General features: G+C 39.9%; 1 protein-coding gene across 1 annotated transcript; it reads left to right on the top strand.

Moving 5' to 3' along the window:
* The first annotated feature begins 9,578 nt into the window (after positions 1-9,578).
* abhd15a (abhydrolase domain containing 15a) lies at positions 9,579-23,838 on the top strand. The gene is made up of 3 exons (XM_006802049.3): positions 9,579-10,484; positions 19,608-19,960; positions 21,754-23,838. The coding sequence occupies exons 1-3, from the start codon at positions 9,936-9,938 to the stop codon at positions 22,403-22,405; spliced, it is 1,554 nt and encodes a 517-aa protein (XP_006802112.1). The 5' UTR covers positions 9,579-9,935; the 3' UTR covers positions 22,406-23,838.
* Positions 23,839-25,096: the final 1,258 nt, after the last annotated feature.

Consider the following 25,096-nt stretch of genomic DNA (forward strand, 5'->3'; position numbering starts at 1 on the left):
TATCGTCAGAGCTGTAACACAACTATCAGTGAAAGGTCAAGAACAGACACCTGATTTCTTTCTACACATGTCCAACAAGAAATAGTGTTGCTTAAACTGCAGGAACTTTCAGTTTTAAAGTGCAGATGATTCCTCTATTCCTCTGCGTAATTCTGGTAGCATTTGAATTATTTGCACAACGGCTGAAAGATTCGTAATTAACTGATAAGACTCACTGGGAGAGTTACAGCTCATGAGGAACTCATAGACAAAGTGATGCCGCATCCTTATTTGCAAACTAAATAAACAAAAGAACAAATGAATGATCTGAGTCAATGTTTGAGTTTTATTATACATCTCTGCCAAGTAGAGGTTTGGTGGGTGGCCAATGACGTACCAAAGCTAACCAATTAAACATGCATGCTGCATTCCATTTAGCTCAGAAGTGAGATGACAGAGTTGGGAGTGATACCACTCTGGAATTAAAATAAAACAGACGTTGTTTTGGTTCTTACCAGAAGAACGTTCATTCATCCATCACTTGCAACACAAAGAAATTCTTGTTCTGATTTTGTTTTGGGGGGTTTCTTTCCTTAAACAACAAACAAACAAAAAGCTTATCCTAGCCCTATGGTTTCTAGGATTAGCTCCAGTCCCTCTGTGACCCTGAACTGGATAAGCATAAGAGAATGGATGGAATGAAAAAAAAAAACAAAAAAAAACAAACATGCATGCTCCTGGAAATAGCCTGGTCAGTGCTTAGTGCCGGGCTTATTGAGCAGATCATAAATACACAACAGTCACAGCAGAGATTACAATGTTTACAGTGGTGCTAATGTTTATGTGCATTGTTGCCATCTTGGATTGCAGTATGTGATGAAGTTGGGCTGGGTCAGACTTCTCCAACTGGAAATCTGGGTGTCCCGGTTGAAAATTCCCACTTCAAATAAAATGTAGTGTTATTCTCTACATAACCTCTGCTCTTTAAGTGAACAGCTCACATGTACGGTGGCCCTGAGAGGCCAAACGAACTGCAACTTAAGAAAACACCAGCAATAAGAAAAATAATGCAAAAGCATACAAAACACAACAGAAATAGGAAAAACGACAACGGAAATAGGAAAAAACAGATTTCCAAATGCACAAGGGAAGTGTTTCTGGGGAGACAATAACCCGACGTACCAGTTGCAGGAACAAAATATGCTAAGAATTGCGCTGGGTGATACTTAAAAGAAGTGGGGGATTTGTGAGGAAAGAAAAGATGAGAGGTAAGTCTGTTAGACTAACCATTGGCCTAAAAATCCGTCATCACTATTATATGAATCATGATAAAACACACCTATCATGTTTTGGGTTACTGCAACTGGTACGTCGGGTTATTGTCTCCCCAGAAACACTTCCCTTGTGCTTTCGGAAATCTGTTTTTTCCTATTTCTGTTTTCTTTTTTCTATTTCTGTACTCGTTTGCCCTATTTGTGTTTTGTTTTTTCCTATTTCCGTTGTCGTTTTTTCCTATTTCCGTTGTCGTTTTTCCTATTTCCATTCTGTTTTGTGTGCTTTTGCAGCATTTTTCTTATTGCTGGTGTTTTCTTAAGTTGCAGTCCATTTGGCCTCTCAGGGCCACCGCACACACAGTACAATTACAATGCATTCAAACTAAATCCTGAACACTGGTCCTTCAGAGGAGCACTATAGTGTCTGGCCTTTACACTACAGCTGAAAAGGAAATTAGCCTTTGCTGCTCTAGTGATAGATAGATCTGTAAAACTGCCTTCCCTCATTATACAATTATATTCAACTCAGTTTTATTTTTATAGCCCCAATTCACAACAACAGTTACCTCAAGGCAATATACTGTAAACTCCAGTCTGCCTGCCTGGCTGCCATGCAAGCGTTTGTTGGGGGATGCTGGCTGTCACTACGTGAAACTAAGGAGGTATAGCATGCTGCAACAAAAATCTCTTTGCAATTGTTTTTGTTTTCACTAAGCAGCAGTGAAAGTGCGAAAAGTGCTGTCTTTTACTTTGTAGGTAAAGGTTCTCCATTTTGGTTTGTGAAGCATTGTTTCATGTTTAAAGACTGGTTAACCACTTGCTAACCAGCTGGTTCGTTAGCAAGTCTCTGCAAACAAGCTGAAAGCTACATGCAGCTGCAGCAGTCAGGTAGCAAGTAAAGCAATCATGAGGTGGTTTCTGGAGCAGCACCCTTTTTGTGATTGGATTTAGCGTTAAAAACAACCAGAAACCTCTTGTTAACCAATTTAAGGAATACACATTTTTACCTATTCTACTGGAATAGGTCTATTGGACTGTGTGACTGAGGCCTTGTTTTGGAAAGGTTAAAATTATATTACAAAATTAGATAATTAGATAAAGATAATTAAATGTTGAAGTGTAGAGCCTGCAAAAGTGAAGATCTCCACTCACTGCAAAGTTTTTAAATGCTAAATATGACACAACACACTTATAGAGGGCTCTTCGGAGCTGGGGGACTTCAGAGAAAGTTGTGATGTGGGTTTATGCAAAAATTAATTAATTAATTAAATTAATTGACTGCACCCAATTCAAAAGAGGATCTGGAGGGAAAGAAAGCAGCTTAGTGGTGCTCCTACAATGATCAAAAATAACCACATTTTTAATTTTTTTAAAGCATACAAAGTAGAAGCTAAGCAAACAACAGCAAATGGCCTAAATTTCTATACCTCGCTTCTCGCCCTATGACAGCTGGGATAGGCTCCAGTGCCTCCACAAACCTGATAAGGATAAGTGGAAGAGAATGGCTGGACTGATGGATGAATGTAAATGATGTAAATGAAATATTTGAAAACGAAGGCATGTTTCACAGACAATCATTCAAAGTCAGAGGAGGGAGATGGGGATCATCGCATCTGACTGAAATGTGTTAACATTGTTTTGTTTTTTTACATACTTCTTAATAGTGCAGATAGTTTGCAAATGTTTGACTGTCACCACTGGCTCCAGTAGTATTGACCTATTTTCAGCCCATAAAATTGCCAATATATCCTTGCAAAACATCAGTAAACACTTCACACTGAGTGCTGTCAGACCACATGTTTGCAATTTAGAATCATGTGATGAAAAATATTTTCCCCTGTTAATCGTAACTTCCTTTAATGACCGAGAGCTATGAAATGATATTGTGCATTCTCATCAGGTCAGCTCTTGATCTATTTGTCCAAACTCCTCGCACGTCTGGGAAGTGAAGCTAAAGAGCGTTTATTAGTAAAAACCTGCCAAGCACCCCACATTAGGAGACGTTTGACATTTCACAAGATCATGTTGTTTCCAGCTGCGAGCTCCTGCTGATGCGTTTCCTTGTGATGATTTGATTAAATCTCCTCAAAATGGAAAGACTTTTTTTTTTTGTTAACAGAAGATAACTCATAATACAGTTTGATGTGATGCTGAAACAGGACTTCATATGCTTAATAAAGTTTTTTTGATTTTTTGACTGTTTCAAAAAATCAAAAATCATGTTTCTGACCATGTCGCGTGGAATCTGGATTCAAAATTGTGTTGTGTCATATTTAGCATTTAAAAACTTTGGAGTGAGTGGAGATCTTCACTTTTGCAGGCTCTACACTTCAACATTTAATTATCTTTTATAATTTTGTAATATAATTTTAACCTTTCCAAAACGAGGCCTCAGTCACACAGTCCAATAGACCTATTCCAATAGAATAGGTAAAAATGTGTATTCCTTAAATTGGTTAACAAGAGGTTTCTGGTTGTTTTTAACGCTAAATCCAATCACAAATCTTCAAATCTTATCAATGAAAACGTGTAATAACATTCTTAGAAATGCTTGTTATTAACATTTTCAAAGTGAGCCTCCAACTAATGAAAAGGCTCAAAGACATAAACAAATGCAGAAATCTATTTGGTTATATAAGTGATACGGCAGATATTTGTGTATTGACGTATCACCCACCATTAGGTATTCAGAGCCTTATTTAAAGTAACACTTCAGATTTGCTTTTTAAAAGTGTGCATGTAGGTTTATTGCTGGAAAAGAGTGGCATACTATCCTATTAGTACAGTATGCGTAACAGTAGACCTGTCTGAATTTCTTAGACAAAACTAGAGCACAGGAATAGGAGTAAGGACTGTTGTGGTGACATCCAAGACTTCCTAATCTCCGTGTAATCTATTTTCCATTAGACATCCCTATTGAGAAGACGGTCAAGAAGCAAACTATGAAAGCATTCAGGGCACATCTACATAATTCTGCATATTTTACAATCATATTAAGTTGTAGCATCTTCTTCTATGAGACTCTCCAGGTCCTTTTTTCCCTCTTTTTGTTTTATTTTACCCCCAATTCTTACTCCTCCCTCTTTGACTACTGGTGCATCAACACTTTGTTTTTCCAATCTATTCCTCATCTTTCCTTTAATTTGAGAGAATGGGTATGTTTAGAGAATTAGTCTCAGATTAGCTTTCCTCTTGATGGGCTTTAAAATTAGAACAGGGCTGTGGGAGTCGGCATATTGCAGTTCACGGGGTATTCGGTTCTGCTGCCAGTATTGTGGATCAAGCTGAATTTGAAACAACACCAAATGACTGATGACAAAAACCAAAAGGCAAATGGCAGCTGTAAGCAATGAAACAGTAGGCTATGAAGAAATTCACACTAACCTGTATTGGCATGTATAAGCTCAGACTTACAGTTTCTTCTTTTTCTTTTTTTTTTGGCAAGGGTGTGCAGGTAAAGCTTAGTGAGTTGCTTTTGTCCATATTATACATGTCATGTTTAAAATTTACATTTTAATGTCAACGGAAATTTAAATGGGACAGGAAGGCCGCCTGAGAGGAAGTGGTCATGCACTGACATGTGCAAGAGGTTAGTAAAACTACACTGTGGCTGAAAGTCACAGGCAGTGACTTTAGAAAACATTTACAGTTACCTCATTTTTTATCTCTCTTTCTCTGTGGTAGATGTGGAGAATAGTGTGTTCTCTACATTTTATATCGAATTTAATGATGTTATCAAAGCAAATGGAGACATTTGTTTCTGTGTGTCCAACATTCTCCGGAGACTGCAACCCTTCAAAATATTCACCAGAGGAAGAGGATATGTTTGTTAGATCATGGATATAATTCAGTCAGGGAAAGGCTTACGTCACAGTCCGGGTTCAGGACGAGGACATCTACTGTATCACCACATAAGTACATGTCAGTGTTTGAAGAAGTTAAAGCCAGCGTAAACATGAGCTCTGCATATGGTTGCCATTACAACAGCTGGGTGAGAGGTGACTGTAAGGTTTCTGCTTTCCTAAACGTCGAGGTGTGTTGGAGAAGAAAACAGGAGAACATCAACAAAACTGTGGCTCAGCCAAACGTTTCCCTGCATTATGGATGTGCGTGTGGAACTATGACAGAGTCACTGTTTGTTTTGATGTCAAAGGTTGTTGGCTTTTCCATAGTGGCACATGACAGGTTGAGGCTGGAGAGGAGGGGGTGAGGACGGTGTGAGACCAGCAGAGCAGAGGACTAGATTTAAAATGTGCAGATGTGACAGTCATTTGAGCTCGCAAATTACAGCTAGCCAGGCATAAAGACTTCTATATAGAGAAGGATCCCTTAGAAAGAAAGTAGAAGCACAACACTGACTTTATTTTTTTCTCTCATACTGTGCACACAATCATCTGGGTGCTGCTGCACTGTGGTGAGCGCAGACAGAGACCTGTGTTTGTGGTGGAAGAACAACAACAGCAAGTCAGTTAGTCTTGCTAAATTGGCAACACTGCGGTGAGCTAAAGCATGATGATCACCACTGTGACTGAGCGGGATGTGAAGCATAGAAGATAAGATCTTATACATTTCCACAATTTAAAGAAATAAATCCAGATCTCAAAACTGGAAATCTGGTGATGACATCTGCCAAATTTCTGAAAATGAAACTGTACATGAGTCACCCTTTCTAAGAGACGGAAACTGCAATGTGTATAAAAGATGAGAGACGCAAAACTCGAATTTACATTAACCTTTAATTGAAACTTGGCTTCTATTACTTTCAGTCTTCTAGATAAAAACATGGATTCAGTGATTTAGACCTTTTTTTTCCCCTTTCAGTATTTTAAAGAAGCTTCCAACAAAAGTTTGCCTTCTTCAAAAAGTCACAAAGTCTGTTTTCTGTTTTGCATATTTTGCACACTTAATTGTTTCAGATGATAAAACTAATTTTAATACTGGACAAAGATAGTGTGAGCAAGCACACAATGCAGTTTTTAAATGATGATGTCCTTTATTACAGGAACAGAAGCTATCCAAACTACCTGGCCCCCTGAAAAAGTAATTTATTACTGTCAGAGCTGTTGAATCAATAAAATCACTGAAAAAGAACCTGTTTGACAAAGTTTAGTAGGATAAAAGATCTCAAAAATCAACACGTCAGTAATAATTGACAACTATCAGTCTAGAGAGGGTTAAAACAGTTTCTAAGGCCTCAGTGAACCACAGGGAGAGCTATTATCTACAAATGGAGAAAACAGAGAACAGTGGTGAACCTTCCCAGGAGTGGCCTGCCTAACAAAATTAATCCATGCATGCATCATCAACTCACCCAGGAGGCCACAGTAGAATCCAGAACAACATATAAAGAACTGCAGGCCACGCTTGTCTACGTTAAGGTCAGAGTTCATGATTCAACAGTAAGACAGATTGGGGAAAAAAATGGCATCCATGGGAGAGTTCAAGGAGAAAACCCCTGCTGACCAAAAAGAAAGCAAAGGCTCATCTCACATTTACCAAAGAACTGCTTGATGATCCCCAAGATCAGTTCTGTGCACTGACAAGACAAAATCTGAACTTTTTGGAAGGTTTGAGCCCCGTTACATCTGGAGTGATGCTAGAGCAGCATTTCATAAAAGAAAACATCAAACCAACAGTCAAACATGGTGGTGTGGTGCTGCTTCGGGACCTGGAAGACTTGCTGTATTTGATGAAGTCATGAATTCTGATCTCTACCAGAAAATCCTGAAACACAATGTCCAGCCATCAGTTTGAATGAAGGTTTTGGAGTGACCTATTCAAAGTTTGGACTTAAATCCAATTGAGATGCTTTTCCATGACCTTAAACAGACCGTTCATCTTGGAAAACCCCCAATGTGGTTGAATTAAAACAATTCTGCAAAGAAGAGTCGGCCAAAATTATTCCACAGGGATATGAAAGACTCTTCAAGGGTGACACAACTGCTGTCAGGTAGGGTTGGATAGCTATTTTACCAATAATACATAAAATCATTTTAGAAAATGCACTTTAATCAGGTTTTCTTTGTCTAATATTACAAATTTGTTTGATTCATTTATATTCAAATTGGAACAATTCTCATATTAAAACTACCCTTAGAAAAGGTTAAAGACTAGAATTTGGTTTGATCGTGCGTTATTTTTTTAGGTAAAAATCCACTCTTGATTCATTAAGCTGTTGCAGCAAGATATTCTAACTTTTGCATTTAGTTCTTTATGCTGATTGTATCTCCTCTTACACAGTGTATGTAAATGTCGGCAGAATCTCAGCCAGGAGACTTCATCCAGGGTGCAAAATGCAGCCTCTGGGCTACATCTTCATCTTGGCCCAGTTCTTTTCTTATTCAGTCAGCACTCCTGGGAAAACACTCATTCTTACAGACATTCTCCTAATGTTTGATTGTAGATCAAACATGGGATCTACAATCTGTTGTCAGGTGTAAGTAGTTGCAAAGATGAGGATATTTTTCATGCAGCACAGCATTTGATGTTTGTTTTGAACATAAAAAAGCACCACAATCTGTTTAGTCTAAACTTTGTAGTCATTTTTGCTTCTAGAAGTCAGGTCAATTTCTTGTTCAATTTCCTCCTCATCTCTTCTCATCAATGCAAAATGTATTTTTGTGGTCCACGCCAGTTTGTCTCTTGGGACTATTTGAGTCAGTGTATTGACTGAACAAAGACTGGATCTGGATTGCAAGAGTTTTTCAAATTAATACCGCTTTGAAAAATGGCCTCTGTACAAAAGTCAATCTAAAATCCAAAACACATGAAGTCCTGACCTTTTCTATCCATTACAAATTACATCAGTAAGATGGTTTATTTAACTGTGATCATTATGAATGAGCCTCACATTTAACTTTAGTAAAGCAAGTTTAGCAATACCAAATATTGGAGAACATCTCTTACAAATATTGGGTTCACATATATACAGAAAGTAATGCATAATGAGATTACTGGTTTAAAGAGAACACCTGATCTGACACTTGCAAACCCGTGCTTATTAGAGACTTCGATAGTCTGATGCACTGCACAGAGGTCAGAGTTTTCCTTGATTAGGTTTCAAAATGAACCTATTTCACCAACAAACAAAAATGATTGCTTGTCCAAGAATAGCTGTGGCTGTAATCGTTTAATATATCATTTTCAGAACCAGTGGAGGAAAAAAAGTTTTCTGAATTGAAGCTGGTCATCACCCAACTTTAGAGCATCACTACAAGCATGGATGCACACAAAGTGCAGAAAAGCAAATATTTGGTGCCTGTGAGGTGTGTTACCACAATGCTTCGGCCTCTCGTTTTTCTTTATTCTCTGCTCAATGTTTTGGTGTCTGCTATTTGTTCTTTCTGGCTAATCCAGTGGACTGATGCAGGCTTGAAACCTGCCACAAAGATACAATGCCAGTTTCCGTTTGGGTGTGTTTCCTCTTGCCTGTACACATTACGTCTCCACACTGTCACTGTGAGATCAGGATGAAGCACTTAGTTGTGCTTCTAGACTGAGTGTTAAAGATATATTCCACTGCAAAAACAGATGACAGCACTAAAGCTTTTCACAAAATTAATTAACAGTATTTTAGTAATAGCTTTAGATTCTACTGATAAAGATTCAAATGGGATATTCCATGGTAAATACAAATATGGGTTCACCTCCTGTCTGATTTAAAAAAATCTTTTATGCATGGTGTTCAAACGCCCCGCCCTTCACACAGTGGAGAAGAGAAACATTTGTAAATCCTTAACGTGTTAAATTTCTTTTCATTCATTTCAATTTTGTAGTATGCTGAGTTCGGGCACCAGAGAGCAAAGTGGGTACAAACTGGATCTCCCCGCAGTTAAAATGTAGAAGAGTCTGTGTGTCTAATGACGATTGTTCTTTTTTCAGCCTTTCCCAAAAGTGAAAGTCACAAAAACTGAGCCACCAAGCAAAACTGAAGATGAACAGAAGCCTTAACATTGTCTCCACCAAAAGTTCATAGATCACTCTTTATTCATTTTTACCTCTCTCACACTTTCCGAGTGCAAGGTCACATCTGATAATGGTCGTGCGCGGTACACAGGTCTGCCTCCACCGTGTGTGAAGAGCAAAGTGCAGTTACGGGAGGGTGTGGTTCTTTCCATGAGGCTGATGGTGACGAAGTGTACGGTTTTTGTTTTTTTTTTTAAAAAATCGTTGTTTACAGGAAGTATTTTCATGGGAGAGTAAATAACAGCACAGATAACCCCACATACCTGTTCTCTCGTAAAGGGGGTTGGTCTTAATGGGACCCATCGTGGGGGGCGTTTCCAGCAGCGCGTTGCTCACGGATATTTCTCGCGCTATAGACTGTTGGGTGGAAGCGCCGGTGTCGGGAAAGTGCAGTGTGGATAAGTGAACGGAACTGTCCCTGCGTGTTTTATAGCTAGCTAATCACAACTGAAGGCATTAACTAGCCTCTGTTGTGGGAGCTGGAATGACAGAAACGCTGCGTAATCGGGACCGCGCGGTTGTAATGACCGGGGACTCGTGCGCTTTGGCACCGGAGGGAACACTAAGCTTTAACTGAGGAGTTGAGCACCAACAGACAAAAGCAGCAAGGTGCAACACGGCTAATCTTTCTGTTAACTAATTTGCAATATGCAAATGTAGAATACAAAGTGGAAAGTGTTAGCATTGTGCTCATTTTGCTCATCCCGAACCGTGCCAATGCTGGAATGGCTTTTGGCTCTGTGCTTTGTGATCCTGGTGGTCTCAATCTGGCCAGGCTCCAAATATTTTTGCACCGAGAGCCAGCGCGATGCTTTGCTTCAGAGATTTGGAATTTTACAGCAGGTGGCGAAAGGCAAGACGGAGAAGTGCGTCTCGGAGCGAGAGGGGGGCGACGATGCCCAGTCGGCCTGCGTGGGCGCTTTGACCGGTGAGAAGCCACGCACCGTGGCGCTAATATGTAAACCTTCCGCGCTGGCAAACTACCTGCTGAAGCACTGCTGGACTTTCAGTAACTACTCACCGTGTGTCGGCTGGACATGGCGGGCCAGCGCCTTTCTCCAGAGTGTTTACGAGGCGTGCTGGCCGTACGAAAGCCCGGTCCAGTTTGTGCGAGATAACCTGCAGCTAAGTGATGACGGACTGGTGGCCTTGGACTGGGCTGTGCCATCCTACCAGAAACGTCGCAGGACTTCGAGTCACTCCACCAGTCCGGTTCTTCTCATCATTCCAAACTCTTTTGGGAAGATCACTAGAAATGTCCTGAAGGTAACTCGTGCGTTATCGGCATGTCAATAAAAACTTAACTGAGTGTAAAGAAGCATATTGTGGAACAAAGAGGAGGGTAGTAGTTTGTATACAACGTATTGACAACAGGAAGCCATTTGTATCTGCTTTAGAGACAGAAGCCATACCCTGAAGTCCCCAGCAGATGAATCTCAACTTGTGTCGTGAACTTTTACAGATGCCCTGTTCCTCTTATCAGTGTTACAGCATAAACCAAAGTGATGTAAATACAGCAGTCGCTTGGGAGTTCATTCTGTCTTCTTTGGGGTTTTTTGCATCAAAAATACAAGTGTAGCATTTTGAGTATTTCAAGAGCTAAATAGCTGGGCAAATGATTAAAAATAAAATAAAATAAAACCAGAAACAAATAAGGTAATTTTTAATGCACACCCTTGCACAGTGTCTTTAAACTAATCAAAAGAGAATTGCCTTCTTAATTAAAAAGAGAAGACCCCAAATAGCCATTTGAGCTTAAGCCATGGCAAGCTGAGTTGAAAGGAAAGAGCAGAGCAGTGAAAAGAGCAGATGCAGTGGCTGCACCAGTCTTTCAACTGCTCTTTCAATACACTGAGGTAATTGAGTGAGGGATTACAAAGCATCGCTTGACTTGTGAAGGCCGGGGAAGTGCAAGTGCTGCTCCACATGAACGCTTGTTGGTTCTTTCACCGTTCTGGCCACCTGGTATCATGCTTCATTTCATACTGTTAGCTTTGTGTGTAAAGCACTCACAGGCTTACTGTCAGCCCTGTGTCAGAAATGACAAGTCTGCAGGAATACTGGAAAATCAAATGTGCCTGACATTAAACTAGGGCAACTCTTTTAAAAAAGGAAAGGATAGAGAATGACAATAAGGAAGAAATAAGAAGCAAAGAAAACGGAGAGTGCAGCCTACAACAAAAGCCTCGAATAATGTAGAGATGAAGAGTAAGTGATCAGTGCAGCATGCATTATTTTATTTATTTATTTATTTTTTTACTGGCACCCATCATCAGAATACAGTATTTACAATGAACCCAGTCATTTACACTTGGGAGGGCTGGAAGCTGAGGCACCACAAGGGATGTGCACCAATTAAGATTGCTTCTGCTATTGGTGAGACTATGCATAAAGCAGTCACAGTCTCTGTGTGTGTGAGAGAGAGGGAGAGGCAAAGATAAAAAGAGCTCAAACACAACCATGCATCTATATCTGTCACACAAGACTGAAACCAAGGAACATGTAGGTTCTTTTATGGGCTTGTGGTTCCTGTCGCCTCCTCTTTAACGCATCCCATTGCAGGGATTTATGAATTTATGAATGAACCACCTCTTCATCAATTATTCATACTTTTACTCACAGTTTGTCTTAGACCCCTTTCGTATCTCTCATTCTGGTACGGTTCATATGCATTAAACATTGTTTATCATATCTATTACTTTTCACTGCCTTTATATTCAGGTCAGAGTTTTAAATGTACTTACATACCTCATACCCAGCTGCTGGTAGTTGCTGGTGGCTGTTTTGCATTGGAAACAGTGGAAACAAACTCCCACCAGTCCTCATAAACCAGTTAACAAGTTGCATCTTGCTTGCTTAAACTGTGAGACTAAAATTAAGAAATAGTTTACTGTGGTTTATTTCTTGGCCTGGTGCAGCGACTTCCTGAGCGTTGGCATGACTGTGATGGAGAAATGCACTACATGGGGGTTTAGATAATGTTTTGGTTACATGTAAACTACACTTTAACACTTACATTTTTTTTTTAACCATTTCTTTATGTTGCTGTTAAAAAAGCAGCTTTCAGCCTACGAACTTCTTGGATGGAATAGCTGAGCACTTGCTCAGTAAAAGTGGGGAAATTTTAATATCAACACTCATGGTTCTGTCAGTGAGGGATGCAATAAAACCTCAACATTCCCGATTCTAGAAAAAGAGTATGTTTATCACAAAGATAAATAGCAGTATTAAAAAAATATGACAAGCTCTGCATAAATGTGCCAAAATCCTGAGCATACTGTTCATCAAATACTTTACTGTGTCTTTTTCACAAGAAAAAAAAAACAGATCATGAATCTGTTTTCCGTCTCCCCCATCAGTTTTTATCATTTATAGTGTCAGAGCAGTGAGAGAGTCCAAACCATCTCAGTCGTGACTCCCAAAGTTTGTCTCCAAACTGCTCAACCTGAGTTGTCCTTGCAAAAATCTGATTTCCACCTTTTAAAGGTATAAGATGTGCATGTCAAGATATGTATAAAGATGCACACATAACCTCAATGGCTTCTTCAGTAAGTGCACCTTGGTAATACCAGCTGTTGCCACATTGTTGCACTAGAAGCAGCCTGAACCGCTGATACAAGGGAAGATGAATCCATGCATGTTGTTTTTCTGCTGCCATAGCCCATCTGCTTCAAGTTTCAACAAGTTGTTTGTCCAGAGATGGTCTCCTGCATACCTCGGTTGTAACAAGTGGTATTTTGAGTTAGTGTTGCCTTCATATCAAGTTCAAGCAATTTCCCCTGACTTCTGGCATCACTAAGTCATTTTCACCCAGAGAACTGCTGCTCTCTGCATATTTTCTCTTTTTCAGTCCATTCTCTGTAGATCCTAGAGATGGCTGTGTGGGAAAATCCCACTTTCTCAGATCAGCGCCTCCGGCAGCAACAGCCATGCCACATTCAAGACACTTAAGCCACCTTTCTTCCCCATTCTGCTGCTCAGTTTCAAGTTCAGCAGGTCGTTTTGATCATGTCTACGTGCTTAAATGCATTGAGCTGGTGCCAGGTGGCTGTAAAGCACTGGCGCCTAATGAAGTAACCAGTGAATGTGTAAGTGAACAATGCAGAATGCTTTATTTTATACTTAAATTTTATATACTGTACAGAACATAACAAATTGGAAAGGGTGGATTTGAATGGGAAATTAAAACTTTCTGACAACCATTCACAAAGTTCTCGATTTAATGTAACGTTACATCCACAAATCGGTTCCACGCCTCACTTGTATTGGTTTTTGTAAAGCAACGCAGTTGCATCATAAACTCACTCATTTCTTCCAGCAACACAGGATTTTGTTTCTCTACTGTTTGTGTGTTTTACTCCAAACAATTAATATGAAACAGCCTTTCCTTTGATTAGAGTTCATACAAATAGTTGGTCATAAAACTGCCAACCATTTAAATAATGCAGGACACCAGAACTCGGGATTAATACATAACAAGTGCAACAACTTTATTTTAAATTGTAGATTTCTATTTTTGATTTAAATGTCAGCACTATGCAGTCTAAAACTAATAGCCGAAAATGAATGGCGGTATAAACGGCAACATGGTAATATATTGCAGCAAAAATTATTTATAAGTGTTGACATTCTGTAACATGTGACTGCTGAATAGTATTTTAGCAAACTGTTAACCAGCGGACACATTGTTGTTGCCTCTGAAGGGCTTTTGATCAAGTAGCATTCCTAATTGAATGTGAGCACCGCTGACCTTTAGAAGCCTTCTGGTATTAATGTCTTTGTCGCTGTGTGAGGACAAGGGGTGTTGCGCAGTGTGTGCAGCCCTGGGTGGAGGAATTTGTCACGGAGTTGACAGTTTATCAGCACCAGCCAAAAAGTGCTGGAGTGGCTGTTGCAGTACAATTAAACTTAAATCTCTAACAAAACCAACTGCATAGTGTTAGTATAATATATCCCCACAAACTAGAACATGTACATTTGATCTGACACGTGCTTTGCAGCGACTTTAAAATCACAGAATCTTTCGTGATCAAGTACTAAATGGTAATGCTGAGGCTAAAAACGTCAAGTCCTATTGAGGTTTAATGATAAAGCTTTTTTTATCGTTACTGTGGGTAAACTGCACCGTCTGATGTTTGTTTACACTGTGCGACTGGAAAAATACCTTAGTAAGCGGGCAGTTCTCCTAATTTAATCACAGCTGGAGCGCTCATTGTTTGTCACAGCTCTAATATGCTGCTGAAACCGTAAGATCGCTCTGTGTTTCTCTGCATCACCGGGAATTTAACTGAACCCAGAAGTGATTTTATATTCATATGTGAATAGTCCTTTCTCCTGTGTGCTCCTCTCAAATCCTGATGATTTGAGGAAGAGGCTAATGAATGAGCAAATGAGTGATGTTCTGGTATAAGAACTCAGCGCAGCACTGACCTAGTAATGTGTCTGGCACAGTAAATCCTCTTTTCATATAGACAACGAAGAAGTGGCAAAACTGCTACTGCAGTCTTTCTCAGCTGGTAAATATTTAATGCTCTTCCCGCAGCCCGTTGGGATTCCTGCAGTTTTAAAGTGAAAGGTCATTTAAAATCCAGCCATTTATTTGCACAAAATGTACAATAATCTCACCGTCGTCCCGAGTCACAAACCTCTGTGTGTGTGCACTCTCCTTCTCTTGTGCTGAGATAAAGGATTAGAAGCACTGCAGATTTAGAGGGAAGACAAATCTTCTCCCTGTGCTTCCTGACAACATAATGGGTCATTTGGTCTAATGGTAATATTTAGAGACTAGACTGCAGCAGTTTCTCATTTTCAGTCCCTCTCTACATGGAGAGCTTTTCACAGTAATTTAGAAAATCACTCGTCATTTGTGTTCTGCTCTGAATCAAAACCTTCACAGAGTTAAGTTACAGTCATTTTTTTCCAGGGTAATGAATGAAGACTGAGGTTCACTATTTTTTGATGTTGTCTGTTTGTCATGTGAAAAGGAAAGTTAGAGAACTAAGAATAACCCATGATTCAGTAAGTTGCAGACCAACCTGTAGCAACAATAACTCAAATTATGTTTGTGTAAAAATTGGCGTGTAAAAATATAATCATGAGCAAATAATATTATTGCACAGGGGCAGCTATTTAATGCAGTATGCACAATTAAATTCCTTGCACATAAATTCAACAACCTGCATGTGTAGATCTCAGCAGCCAAAAAAACCTCATGATGCACGTGAGAGTGTCTGTTTGGTGAGCATTGCAGCAGATTAATGGGGAAATTATGTTTGCATGCCTGCCTGTTTGCAGTCCTTTTGCATGCTCAGACAGTCTATCTACCTGCAAAGAGCGTCTGTTGTCAGACGGGGACAATGTCATAAATATGTCATACAGTCCATCTGTGGGCTCCTGCTGGTGATGTTGTTGGTCTGTCAGCAAGCTGCAGAGAAGAGAGAAGTTCTAACATACAAATAGGGATGGGAATTGATCAAATTTAGCAATTCTTGTTCCATTTTTAAATCGCGTTTTGATTTGATTCCTTATCAATTCTCATTGGCTCAGCTTTGAGAGTCTATCAAAAACGTGACATTTGTCTAAAATAAATTACGTTATGTGGTCAAATCTTAGTGCGTGTTGCAGGTATTTTCCCTCTATATTATGTTCAATGTTAATCAAAGAAAATAATGTAATCTTACACAGAACACTTTTCTTTATAGTACAATATGTTTTCTCTGTAAAATGACCTGAAAAACGCTGCCTCATAGTTAACAATACCTGGTTACAACAACCAAACACCAGTTAACAATATCAACCTATAGGGTAAAGTTCCACACACCAATTTCACTCAGCTTTAACATCACTCTGGGTTCTTAGCTAGCTTAGCATTAGCATGCTGTCTGTGCAGGTGCTTGCAAATGCAGATGTTTGCACTTTGCATCGGCAACATTGTTGCAAAATCTGCAACATTTTTGCAATGAAAATAAAAGTAATTTCCATATCCACGCTGCATATCACTATTTTCATCCTCCCTTCACAAACTAAAATCAGCTGATTGTTGCACAAGTGCAATTGGAACTGATAAGCGGATCCAACTGCCAAGAAGAGCAGTAATTGAAAGGAAGTCAACTACTGAGTTTATTGAGTTTATTCCCATCTCTACATTCAAAAATCTGAAATTAAATGCTGTGTTAAAAACAATTAAGTGTCCACTGCAGCCACTGTCTCTCTTTCTTATGGTGTTTTTCTTTTTTTAAAAGCCTTGATTGGGTTTTTTTTATTCGTGCTTCTTCCATTCCTAGTCAACTCCACTGTCACAGCCTTCCCTGTTCATAAAGCTTTTAATGGTGGACAGCATCGCCGTCGTATTGAGCAGAATGAATTTGGGATTTTGGAGGACTGCACGGAGGTACATTTGCTTTGGTTGAAAACCTCTTTGTGGGCCCTAGATGGGCAAATACCTGTGCAAACTGATGCAATCATAGTACCATAAATAAAGAAATAAAGTGTTATTGCTCTCACAAGCACCTGTGCTCTCAAAGCTGAATTCTGCTTGCTCTGATCAGTCTGAATTTTGACAGTTTGGAGGGCAGAGCCCAACGGAAGCATTAAAGTCCATCCATTGATGTCAGTATTTCCATCATTACACCGCAAAAAAATAACTATTGGCATGTAAATTCGGCAAAGTTCATTTGTTAAATTGTGAACAGATATGGTATTAAAGAATACTTATGCTGCTGTCATGGTGTCATTTCGTTTGAAAGGTATAATCTGAATTTCTCAGTCACAAAGGTTGTGGAATTACTCGTTTGAAATCACTATGAGAAGTCTGATTAGAGCGAGCACTGCCTGCAAGAGTGTGAATCTGCTGTAGCACTTGCCAAGTGGATACTCTTGTAATGGATTCTTTGTGTAGTTGGTTGCTGAGTTCTACCTGTGTAGGTTATTGAATTTACATGTGAGGAATTGAATTCAGAATCAGAGAGACTTTATTAATCCCAGAGGGAAATTGGGTTGTCATAGCAGCAAATATACAACAAACATCAAGCACTTATATAAAATGAGGGTAGAAACAGAGATAATGATAGATAAATACTAAGATGAATAGATAAATATAGAGATATAGGTATAAATATAAAAAGACAAGTGCGCGTGCAAATATATCTTGTGGTGTACAAAAGTAACAGGATGCATTGAGGTGTGATTAATTCTGTTCCACACGTGTGGACCTGACCCAAGTCGATGAATTGAAGAGTGTGATAGCAGCAGAAAGGAATGACCTCCTTTAACGTTCTTTCAGATAGTTGAAGGAAGCTGTCGCTGAAACTGTTCTTCAGCTTGTCCCAAGTGTCTTGTCTCAAACACACAATAATAACATGGACTGAACCACCATTCACAATCACTAGCACTTTATATAGCCTCTGTAGAAATTATCCACATATCTCACTTATCTTAACTGCACTACTGTATAGTTCTGTGTAAATAATCATACGATAATTTTTAATCCTACAATCCTACAACTGTTTATAACTTGCATAGTTCACATTTCTGTATAACTGTATATCTCAGATTTCTGTATAGTTTTTATTTTCATATTTATATCCTGTTCATAGCCTGTACATAGCTGTACATAGCTTGTACTCACTACAGCCTGTACATACTTATAGTTATAGAATATTCCTAACATACTTCATACCGTGTACATTATAACATACCATAATAGACCCATTTCTGTAACATACTTACATATCTATATTATTGCTAATATATATTGTAATATATCTATATCACTAAAGCACTTCTGGATGGATGCAAACTGCATTTCGTTGCCCTGTACCTGTGCATGTGCAATGACAATAAAGTTGAATTCTATTCTAATTCTATTCTAAGTGTGGGAGTCATTGTCCATGATTGCCCGCAGTCTTGTCAGCATTCTGTCACTGATCACCTCCTCCATGGTGGCGAGCTTCATGCCAAGAACAGACTCGGCCGATGAGTTTGTTCAGTCTGTTTGCGTCCTTTGCTTTGATGCCTGCACCCCAGCACGCCACAGCAAAGAAGATGGTGCTCGCAACAACAGACTGATAAAACATGTAGAGCAGCCTGCAGCATACATTGAATGATCTGAGCCTTCGTAGAAGTCAGTGTTAGCTGAGCACTCCAGCTCGTGATCCAGTTGAACTCCCAGATCCTTACAGGATTGCATAAGCAGCATTGTGCCTGTGCTTGTGAGGTGAAATACTTTGCTCATAATTATATTTTACCACAAGTATAATTCCATGTTTAAGCTCCCGCCACAGCTTCATGACCCAGTTTGGGCCAAGTTTTAGCTGTTACACAGATGTCCTCACATCTGAATCTAGAATACAACTTCAGATGAGAGGAGTTCATGGTTGACTCTGTGAGTTCAAGATGCCCAGGTCTTGTGGCTTCAAAACAAGCCCATATCATCACACCTCCACCACTATGCTTAACAGCTGGTATGAGGTGTGTGTGCTGATAGGCTGTGGTTGCTTTTCTCCAAACACGGTGCTGTAGTTCTTGTTTTAAAACTGGAGAAGCCTTTTAGATGAGAGGTGAAAACTCTTTAAAATAACCTTGGAGAAGTCCAGTTACCTTCTTTTCAAAGTCTTAAGACTACCATGTCCTGGATGACTGAGAACCTACAGATGCATAACCCATTCTTCCGCAGTCTTTTTCTAATTGTACTGTCATTTACTTTATATTTAATATGCTAACTTAAGCCTGTATAGTCTGTAGCTGTTGGTTTTCTTGAGTGTATCTGAGCATTGATGTGTGCTGTTGGGAGCCGATAGTTAAACCTATGCTGTAAGACAGTCGTGTGCACTTTAAGCAAGGTTAGACACTTAATTAATGGACACTTAATAAGCAAAGCTTTCTTAGTTTTACCATGTTCTGATTTCCTACAGTAATAGTTTTTTTTTCCATACAATAAAAGTAATATTATTCATGTTTGTGTGTTACAGCTGTGAAGATGCTGTGTTCTAAAAAAGTTTTTTATTCGTTTAATTATTAAAACCAAGAGACTAGGAAACACAAATTCAGCTGGTATTTAGGACAACAAAGGACGACTGCACTGAGTGTGTAACTTCCATTGCATTATTAACCTCTTAAGCCCCAAGCCTACCTGATCTCCTGCTTTTTGCCCCCGTATCAGGGGGCATTGGGGCTTAAGAGGTTAATGATAACCCTAAATGTTTCACCTTTTGAGACACATTCGATGTGTGTGTGTGTGTATATATATATATATATATATATATATATATATGCAGATATATATATATATATATATATATATATATATATATATATATATATATATATATATATATATATATATATATATATATATATATATATATATATCTGCTTTGTTTCTTTCAACAGTTGTGTGAAATGGCACTGTCCCATGGCTACCTTCCTGTGGTATTCAATCGCCGCAACCACAACAGCTGCCCACTTACAACCGTGAAACTGCAGCAGTTTGGTGATCCTGCAGATCTACGAGAGGCTGTGCGCTACATTCGCTACCGGCAGCCTGCGGGTAGACTGTATGCAGTGAGCGAGAGCTCAGGGTCAGGCCTTCTGCTGTCCTACCTGGGGGAGTGTGGATCTTCAAGCTACGTGACGGCGGCTGTCTGCTTGTCTCCTGTGTTCCGCTGCCAGAGCTGGTTTGAGAGTGGGCTGTGCTGGCCCCTGCAGGGGGCGTTGGTGCTGTACCAGAAAATATGTCTCAGCAGGTACAGAGGAGGGGGGGGATAAGAACCAGTTATCCATAGTTTTTACATGATGTCAAAACTACTAGGACATGCCCACCTCATGGGCAAAAGTGCAAAAGTAGTCCTTTGCACTCCAGCCATTATTTGAATGTCTTCAAATTGAACTTAGCCGAAATATCAGATAGTTGCTGTGCTGTCAGATGCATACATCAACGTATATTTACAGCTGCCAGAAGGGCCAGCGACACAGGCTGTAAGTGGCAGCTCATAGGAATATTTCCTACCTGACATTGGAAAATAATCAGTCAGCTTTACTGTCATGACATGACATTAATGTGAAAAATTAATACTACCAGAACTTTTCTGGCCCTACACTGTAAATGTTTAAGTTGACAAATTGTAAGATTTACATGTAGCTTTGTTTAAGCTTGCTATGTATCACTTACCTTTGCTTTAATGATTAACAATTTCTTGTTCTTCACCTCCCAGACGGTGACATTATTTACCCATTCGGATCAAAACACATGTACCTGTCTATACTTTACGCCAGGATGAAAGCTGTCATCCTGGCACCGAACTGCAGCTCTAGGAGAGATATTGTCACTTTCAGGGACTTAAATAAAGCTGCCGGGTCAGAATATGGCTCAAGACTGGTGAAAAAAGCAACACTTTTGGCCTGCAGTACTGTCCATTATGAGCCATAAAGATGGAGTAATGTTGTGACCACGAGAGCAGTGAGTCTGACACATGACTGAAAAAAACTGTGTATTGACAGACTGATAGTAAAACAGTGGCCTTAACTCCACAATATTACCACTTGGGTTTTATTTTTATAGCTTTGGCTACATTTTGTATTGTATGATGATTTATGCATATCCATATCGCAACAGCGAGTTAAAAAAAGGCAGATGATTAAATAAGTAAAATCCTCCATAACATAATGTAAGAAGCTCGTCTAATCATTTGACTGCTAATTTGTCTTGTTCATTCTGACTTATTCTTGGGGTTTATTGCTGCATCCCCAGAACAACAGGAGACGAGACAAATTGTGTATTTGTCCAAATAACACGGTAACATTTCAGGAATTCAGTGCTGGAACAGTTTTATTCAGCTTAAATTGTCAAAGTGCAGCCATGTAAGGATAAGGTCAGTGTGTCACAAGGTAATTCATTTGAGGTGCTTGCATGCTGTGGCTGAAATTAACATAGCACGAGCTTGTGCTATGTTTGTGTTTGTGACACAGGATGTAGAAATTTGAGCTATACTAATGAGTAAAATATGCATTGTACACTCAAAGTCATGAGGCCATGTGATCATGTGGCATACACAAAGCACAACACCAAAATAAAAGAATTCTATAAATACAACTGTATGAAAATTTGAGTTTTCCTTTAATGATATTTGGTAGCTTGCAAAGGGAAGAAAAAAAGGAGCTCAATAAGACTCCCGTTCGAAGTACACCTTAAAATTATGTCCTTTAAGACGGAAAATCGCAATGTTTTTGTGGCCCGAAAGGGAAAAGGGGGCTTGTGTGACAAACAGACAAATAAGTACTCACAAACCTTCAATTGGAGAGGCACATACAATTTGGGAAATAGTCATGTCACTGTAGCAACAAATAGCTCGCTCAGTGTTGAGTCATTGATTCTGAGAGACATTGTGACCATGGCAAAGTTTCTCAAATCAAGGCCAATGAGGAGTATGAGACCCATGTAGCTCTTCAGAATTAATTTACTGTTTTTTCATTTGTCTTTGTAACCGTGTGTGTGTGTGTGTGTGTGTGTGTGTGTGTGTGTGTGTGCTTGTATTGATAGATACAGAACCGTGCTGGCTGAGACCCTGCAGACAGACACTCTGTTCTCCAGCCATTCTTTGCGTGGCCTGGAGGAAGCACTGTTTTGTCAGCCTGGATATCCTGACTCTACACCTGCAGCACCAACAGGAAATGGCTGTAGCAGCAATACATCAATTACCTGGGATGCTTACTGGGAACACAACGAACCCTTAAGAGATGTGGATGAAGTGGCCATTCCTGTTTTGAGCGTGTGTGCTAAGGATGACCCTATCCGTGGAGACGCCCATTCCACAGTGCCCTTGGAACTTTTTGAAACAAATCCACATTTTTTTCTCCTCCTAACTGACCGTGGAGGTCACTGCGGTTTCTCCACCCAATCTGAAGGGAATGCTGCTGGTGCAGTGGGCTCCGTGGCTGCATCCAACAGAGGGATGGAGAGTCACGGGATCAACTGGAGCCACAGAGCTTCACTGGAATTCTTTAGGGCCACCACGGACTTCTTCAATGCAGAGGAAAGAGTGAAGCAGATTGCTTCAAGGAGGAGGGGCCTGGGAGGAGCTGCAGGAGGAAGATTTTTTCGCCACCGCAGCGTCAGTACATGTAAAAGAGTGCCAGCTTGTTCTCATAATATCCACGCTATTTACAGCTGGCAGAGATCCTACACACGATGAGGAAGCTTTATGGAGATTAAAGGTACCCTGTGGAGTTTCTGTGTAATCACATTCAGCTATTCCATTTTAGTAAACCAAAAAGGGAGAAAGTTTAACTTTTACATTCAGATACACTTTACTCCTCAACAGAGCTGCCTTTTCTGCTGACTCCTTTGACTCGTCTTGCCTCCCATTGTTCATGCGTTGTTGTATTATACATGATGCTCGATGCACATGTAGATGAGTGGAATGGTGTAACGCCATATGTGTGTACATGTGTATTGTTGTGTATGTATGTGAACTCATAGCACTGCTAAAACTTAAAAAAAAACCAAAACACCACAGGGCACGAGTGACGTCTGACTTCAATGCTTCTAATGTTTTTTTCATAATTGGGATGTGAGGGGCCAAATTGTTCTCTGGATGTGTGTCACTCACTTGAAAGTGTTATGACAACCAAACTTTGAAAAGTGCTGGGATTGTGAAGGTGTGTGTGTGTGTGTGTGTGTGTGTGAGAGTGTGTGAGTGAGTGAGTGAGTGAGTGCATTGTTTTCACACTGCTAACTCGGGACACAAACCATTAGGATAGAAAAATGACAGACCACAAGATTGCATGCAGTTGTTATGTTCAAAAGTGACACTATAAAAAAAGTCGACAAATTATGAGTGTCTCTATATTTTTCTACAGATTTAGGTCCTCTGTAACGTCAGCTGTTGCAGGAATTTCTCAGTTATATTAACAAGCTTACTATATGTTTACAGGGTCCGAGTCATCTGCTGCACATTTTCCCCCATTTCCCCCCTACATTTGTAGCCACATTTGCTTTGACTTTTAAAACCTTACTGTGTATTGTATTTTGTTGTTTTTACTGCAAGTATATATATTGAGGACTAAGACTTATGCCTCAGTTTGGAAGAAAAAAATAAGTGAATCAGAGTTTCAGACTAATTGGAGCTGAATGTTAAAGGAGTTTAATTAGTTAATCGACTGTTTTTTCTATGTGTTACAGAGAGTTAAGTGAGTATGTTCTCCTCTGTGTCAGAATATATCCTGTGATGAACAGAATAGGTGAACACCTGTGAGACTTTTAACCAGTCAGCCTTTATAGGTCTGTGTCATGCGAATGGAAGCACTTTGTAAGTTTTCATTTCTTATCCTTTGACTTCCTGCTCCGAGGCTTTTTCCTGAGCTGCTTGGGATCCGCAGGTGGCTGTTGTTTTACTCTGAGTAGGAGAATTTTGGGTTCATACTTTTACAATAAACAATAAATAAATAAAAGTCAGTATTTCTGTTTCCTATTAATTAAGGAAAAGCCAAGGTGCATTATAACAGTGAGTATAAATCAGGACATTAAGTACCACAGTGCACAAATGATTGTTGTCTTGTGTTTATTGAACAGGCTGTGCCCACGTTTGATGTGTTATGTGACAAGATGAAATTAAAAGTATACTGAGTGAACCAAGACACGCTGCTGGGTCTGAATTTAATAGCCATGCATCCTTCTACTACAGTTAAACGGATTCCTCTTTAATAACGATATGTTGCATGATGTTATGTCTTGTTCCATGTTGCAGATCTCATTAAAGCTAACCTGTGGTCTTGTCAACCCTTTTTTTTTTTAATCAGTGTTCACAGACACTATCTATTATGGTAAAGTACCCACGGCCTTTCTGTGTGTGCATGTGTGTTACAATCACTGTAGCATTTGTCCTTTCATTGAGCCTTATCCACTCAGACAGCTGGAACCCAGCAGTGTACACACTGAAAGACACAAAATGCGTGCTGGCAGACACATTGTCAACATACAGCCCTACGGTCAGAAAAGCACACAAATAGAAATAGAAATACAGAGACATAGAGGAAAACCAACAAGCTGTCAGATATATATTGTTCATATCGATGCACATTATCTACAGGAAGATTTTCATACTAATCATCCATCCATTTTCTTCCACATATCTAATTCAGGGTGTATAAAAGGCCCCAAAGTTCATAGAATAGTTTTATTGGTGATTATGAGTTTATATAAGTTCATTTAAGGACGTAACTAAGCTGTTCAAGTATCAAGTGTTGGTTGATCACCTGCACCTAGAGGAGGCCAGATTAATAGCCGATGCTTACCTCAACTCTACCACACCCTTCACTGATACTATGGAGGCCCTCAATGACAAATTCGGCCAGCCACATCAGATAGTGCTGAGGCGTATTGCTGCGATGATGGACTCACCTGACATCAGGCGTGGAGATGTCTCGGCATTTGAGAGATTTGCCCTCCAGATACAGTCACTAGTGGGGATGTTAAGGACACTAGGCCCAGAAGGAGAAGTGGAACTACACTGTGGTTCACATGTTGCTCATCTGCTTAGTAAACTACCCCCCGAGCAGAGAGCAGAGTTCCGCCGCTGCATGTTCCAACAAGGTGTGAGGATGCATACCTTGGCAGATCTCGCAGGGTGGCTTAAGTATGAGTCCTGGTGCCAAGACTCTGAAGGGCAGCTAGCAGTGAAAGGGACAAAGGAGAAACAGTGGCCCAGGCCTGAGGTGCGCCAGAGTAAGAGATCCATCACAGTCCTTCATGGTGCAAAGGAGGTAACGACAAAGCCACAGGCTGTGAGGCCAGGTGGTGTGGCCAGTAAGAACAAGCCATACTGTCCATTCTGTAACACGGAAGAGCACTATCTCAGTCAGTGCACAGTGGTATCCAAGTTGAC

Source organism: Neolamprologus brichardi, chromosome 14 (genome assembly GCF_056152115.1).
Source record: "Neolamprologus brichardi isolate AB-2024 chromosome 14, ASM5615211v1, whole genome shotgun sequence".
NCBI classification, from domain to species: Eukaryota; Metazoa; Chordata; class Actinopteri; order Cichliformes; family Cichlidae; genus Neolamprologus; species Neolamprologus brichardi.